This window comes from Toxotes jaculatrix, chromosome 5 (genome assembly GCF_017976425.1).
Source record: "Toxotes jaculatrix isolate fToxJac2 chromosome 5, fToxJac2.pri, whole genome shotgun sequence".
Classification (NCBI taxonomy): Eukaryota; Metazoa; Chordata; class Actinopteri; family Toxotidae; genus Toxotes; species Toxotes jaculatrix.
The window spans coordinates 9024881-9030024 of NC_054398.1; the positions used below are offsets into that span (position 1 = coordinate 9024881).

Below are 5144 nucleotides of genomic sequence, written 5' to 3' on the forward strand. Positions count from 1 at the left end.
ATAGCCTTTACCCTCTGACCTTACAACCTGCCCGACCACTTCCGTACACAAAACCGAACATATCTGAAAGTGTGCTCCACTAGTCCCACAGTGAGCTGAACAACAACTAAGACACAGAACAAGAACTAAAAACATGTTAGAATTATGTGGATTTTTGCAGTGAATATGATTAAGGGCACCACTGTCAAGCCTCTGCCTCCCTCCTGTGATCATAAGGTGTTTTTACTAGGCTGTAAATCACTCTGACTCCTTTCAACAAGAATGCTACTATCAAATAATACACACACCTATTTGTTTAACAAACTCATGACTGTCACATTGGCACAAGAGTAGTATCTTTGCAGTTTCCTGAGGGCCTCAGTCAGGTGTGGCCTGATACCACATCAGAGATCTTTGACTCAACAGGAAACTTGCCCCCACAGGAAAAAGAAAAGAAAAGAAAATTACCTATTGGAAAGAGTGGGCAACTGCTGTAAAGCTATATAAGTTCACTATGTGTCAAATGATTTGTGCTGAGTTAACCAAAAATGTGTTTGGTTGTAAACAGTTCTGAAACAGTGTTAATTAACATAGTAAAGACCTTAAGACGGGCCCTGCTTTACATCTTGAGCTCCTATTTTGAAAAGGAGTCCTGTGTCAAAATCTAGTTTTGCAACCTCCATTGTTCCAGTTTTGTTCTTATCAACAGAAATATATTTTTTCTAATTACCATATTTGGACTTGAGACACCATACTGTCTCCTCCAGCTGCCTTTCTGGTTTAATTAGGCTCATCCTGTGAAGGAAACTATACATCTTACAATAAATAATATAATAACTGTGTTTGAAGATGTAGTACACTTCACAGAAGGTCCAAATTATTTGTTGTTTCCAAAGCTTTCATATGTGTCTACTGTAGTCGTCATGGAGATGGTTTAGAAATTAGATTTAGATGGTAGCAAACCATCTCCATCAGACGAGGAATGCCACAAGATGTGGTTGATATGATAATAATGAGCCTTTTATAAACCTTTTTTCACTGCAAATAATTTAACTTGTAATAGCAGGGAAAAAAGCACAGATGTAATTAATGACATTAATGATAACTTCACTGTATGAAGTGCTCCAGTAATCTCATAATGGAACAATGAATTACACCGGAGCTTTCCCAGCAATGACGTTTCAAAATGTCTGCCATGAACAGGGCATATTATGGCAGTCACGTGTTCCTTTCTCTGTGCTCAGTTGGGGTTATGCTGTTGGCTGTTTGAGGCCCGCCAGACAGTAAGTGGATAAGGAGAAGGACAAGTGCTAAAAACAGTCTGTCGATGAGTGAAAACAGATGAGGGGCAACCATTGCCCCTTCTGATAAGGAAAATGAAATTCCTCCCCAGTTTTATCTAGCTGGAAAATAGCACTAATGAAGCTGTGCAAGATAGCATGGACAAATCACACCTCACGCAGGCAGGGATGACTTGCATCTTCTTACAGTTTTGGAGTAAGACTCCCCTGAGAATCAATTGATATATCACTTATATATATATCACACAAACTATGCCTACAAGCAAAACTAAAACTTGAACACCTGAAATTTGGAGGATTTTTAGAGTGGTTATGACACCGAAGTCTTGACGTCACAATGACCGCGCAGCTGATGTCCAAGCAATTCAAACAGGCATGTACAATGTGGCACTGACAAAACACAGATATACAGAGCATACACCCTCCAGCACACTTCAGTACACCTCTAGGTTTTCCAAGGAACCTGTAACCCAACTTCCATTCCCTGCAGAAACTTTTCAAAACATGTTTCTGCAAGCAATGATTAACATACAGTCTCCCTGCAAACACTAACATTTTCTTGAGATTATTCCACAGTGGAGGCCCACTTGTCTGGCCCCGGTGGCACAGACCCAGGACTACTTCCGGACCGATTAAAACAGAATGTAAATGACCTTCAATGCTCTTTCATCACAAAGAACTTCTTATGCTTATCCATGGCACCCTGCCCCTCCCTGTCTCTCTCTCTCCCACTTTTGTCATCTTGGAGAAGAAGGGGGGGAAAGTCATTAGGCACAAATGGGGAGGAGAGAGCAGCTAGTGGTTGTTATCGCCATGAAAGTCAGGGCAAAGCTCAGAGCCACCGAGAGATAGTGAGAGGAGCACACTAGGGAATATCTGCCCAGGGAATACAATAGGTTTTCAGCTCATTAAGTTGGATAAACAAATGGGTTTCTGTAGGAGATGCTGAGAGTCATGGACATCAGCAGGAAAACATTGGAGGGTAGGTGTTTTCGATTCTTATGATGATCATCTTAACGCCCATGATGTTTTGTGTCTCCTATTTGATGACTGTGATTGCTTATTGTCTTTGTAAATAACTCACTTGCATGGCTTTTATCACACGAAAGGGTGTAATTCAGCATCATAATCATGTAATTGCTGCTACATGCAGCTTTGTATGCAGATACAGTTTTACAAACATGTGTTACATTGTTACAGACTAGCTTTGGTGTTTGCAAATTATTGAAATCAATAACTCCAGGGTCCCCTTAGGAGCACTAATGGGCCGCCATGAAATTCAACAGAAGACGCCAACAGCCTGCTTGAGTGCAACCCTTGTCTGGCGTTAAACTGATGTGGAGGACCAGTGGTGTGTCAGAGACGGTGAGGAAGATGGGTAACGCCATGCGAGGTGTCATCGCCTTCATTCCCTCAGAGCGTTGTCAGCGTTTCTTAGTGGGGGACATGAAGGAGATGCCTCTTGATCGGACCTTGGACCTTAGCAGCAGGCAGTTGCGTCGACTACCTGTTGCTATCTGTGTCTTTGATGAGCTGGTGAAGCTCTACCTGAGTGACAACAACCTCAGCACTTTACCTGCTGAGCTGCAAGGCCTGAGGAAGCTGCAGCTGCTGGCACTTGACTTTAACTGCTTTGAGGAGCTCCCTGCAGCTGTTTGCAGATTGCGCCAGCTCAGCATCCTTTACTTGGGTAACAACAGGCTTTACCACCTCCCCAAAGAACTGAAAGATCTCAAGGAACTTAGTACTCTGTGGCTGGAGACTAATTGCTTCACTGTTTTCCCTAAAGTGGTTTGTGAGCTCCCTAATCTCAAGACCCTGCACCTCGGTTATAACCAGATACGGAGTTTACCGAAAGAACTTAGACGGCTGGAAGAGCTAAGAAGTATCTGGCTTGCTGGGAACCAGCTGGCAGAGTTCCCACCAGTGTTGCTGGAAATGCACTTTCTAGCTGTCATTGATGTGGATCGGAACAAAATACGCCACTTCCCAGGCCTGTCGCACATGCAGGGGTTGAAACTTGTCATTTATGACCACAACCCCTGTGTTAACGCCCCGGCGGTAGGCGACGGAGTCAGAAGGGTCGGACGCTGGGCGGATAGCTCAGATGAGGAGCAGGAAGATGATGGGTCAAAAGCAGCCGGTGAGACTACAGCCGAGGTCACGGAAGTACAACTTGAGGAGGAGCACAACGCTTAGGGTCAAGGAACAGTATGACCTTTAGCTGTGGCGAGGTCTGACAGCACAGGATGACATTCAAGTGGAACACTCACAGTGGAGTGGTGTGGTGTGTTGTACATCAGGTTGATGGTCTTCAGTCCTTGTATAGTAAAGCCAGTCAGATGAGCTTTAATATAAGACACCAAATAATAACTAGTCCTAAAATGTGGCCTGTGTAGAAAGGGACTCTCATATGTATGAAATGTCAGTATCTTATTTGAATTTGTAAAACTCTGTATATATCTTCAAATGATTAGTTGCAACCACAGTGACATTGAACGCTGCCATTCATTTTGAACTATTATTTTATTTTATGGTGCAAGACATTTATCTGGTGACTTTTACACAGTTTTTGCAGGTTGTAAACAGTAATTGCAAGTACTGGTGTGTTTGCAGGACAGCAACACAGAATGGCATTCATACTTGATCCATTAAACTGACTATGTAGTTACTTGTTGCTGAGGCTTTTCCGTGGGTCATCTATCAAGTTCCTCAGTTCCAGTTAACCCTGATGTCAGCAGACGCACAACTGAATCATGAAATTAGATGGGACCATATATACTCAAAGGTTATTTGTGAGTTCTTACTTCTTGCTATGCTGCGAAGACAGAGAAAAAGGACAGGAGAAATTCTGCTGTTTCTGCAGAGTATGAGATAATATCTGTACCTGCTAAGGCTAAATACAGCAAGGTTTTTTAATACAAGAGATGGATGGTTTAAGTCAATTAGTGCAGTCCTTATCCAGACCAATGAATAATTCATCTGATAGATTGGGGACTGTGGCTTTGAATAAAGGCTGCTAATGGACCTTAATATCATCACCATAAGGCCCTGATTTGAAACAGATCATAAATGCAGCTGTCCAATTCCGCAATGTACCAGGAAAATGTTATGTAAACAATATTAGATGTCATTGCACAATGTATTATTTTTCACATTTTGAATCCTTTTTAACAGCATTTTAAATGGAGATATTTAAATAGGCTGCATGCCAGACATTTTACTGGAAATGTAATTATGTTCAATAGCATGCACACAATGAACTACTTTCATTCAGCTTCTTATTAAAAACAACAACTACTTTTTCTGTCTGTTGTTATGATTCTACAGGCCTGAATGTACAAAAGACATCTTTCTGTTTTATCATTCAGATGTACTCTGTGTGACAAACTCCTTCGTGTTGTTATAGTGCCTAAACTGTTTCACAAACTTCTTTGTTATGAGGACAAATCTCCTGACAAGAAAAAAATTCTTTTTTTTAGACATTTTTCTGATTAATGACAACAATATTTGAAACATAAATAAAGGTATAAATCCTCATTTTAGTAACAAAACACTGAAATGCCTTTATCTAAAATGTGAGTGTGGTGTTTAGAAAAATAAATCTTTTTAATATCTTGCATTTCAAACAATGATAGTATTTGGCCAAAGGTTTTAACAACAGGTCTCAGATTTTGGTCTCAAACCTCATGTACAAAAACTCAAACTTTCCTGAAAAACCTGCTTTAAAAAGCACCACAGTGTCAGATTTTTCTATAGACAGAAATGTTGCTGATGGTAGTTTGAGCTGCCTTATCATTTTACCAGGATATCACCCAAACTTATGACAAAGGCATGAAAGAAAAAGATTTGCACCAATGTGTG

The 5144-nt window shown here is 41.1% G+C and overlaps 1 protein-coding gene across 1 annotated transcript; it reads left to right on the top strand.

Annotated features, from left to right (window-relative positions):
- The first annotated feature begins 2615 nt into the window (after nucleotides 1-2615).
- Nucleotides 2616-3592, top strand: lrrc10 (leucine rich repeat containing 10). The gene has a single exon (XM_041037947.1). It carries the CDS (start codon nucleotides 2616-2618, stop codon nucleotides 3477-3479), a length of 864 nt encoding a protein of 287 aa, XP_040893881.1. The 3' UTR covers nucleotides 3480-3592.
- The last annotated feature ends 1552 nt before the right edge of the window (nucleotides 3593-5144 follow it).

What these genes read in the sequence shown, in the direction of transcription:
- lrrc10 (XM_041037947.1), top strand. Translation starts at nt 2,616, where the DNA reads ATGTGGAGGACCAGTGGTGTGTCAGAGACGGTGAGGAAGATGGGTAAC.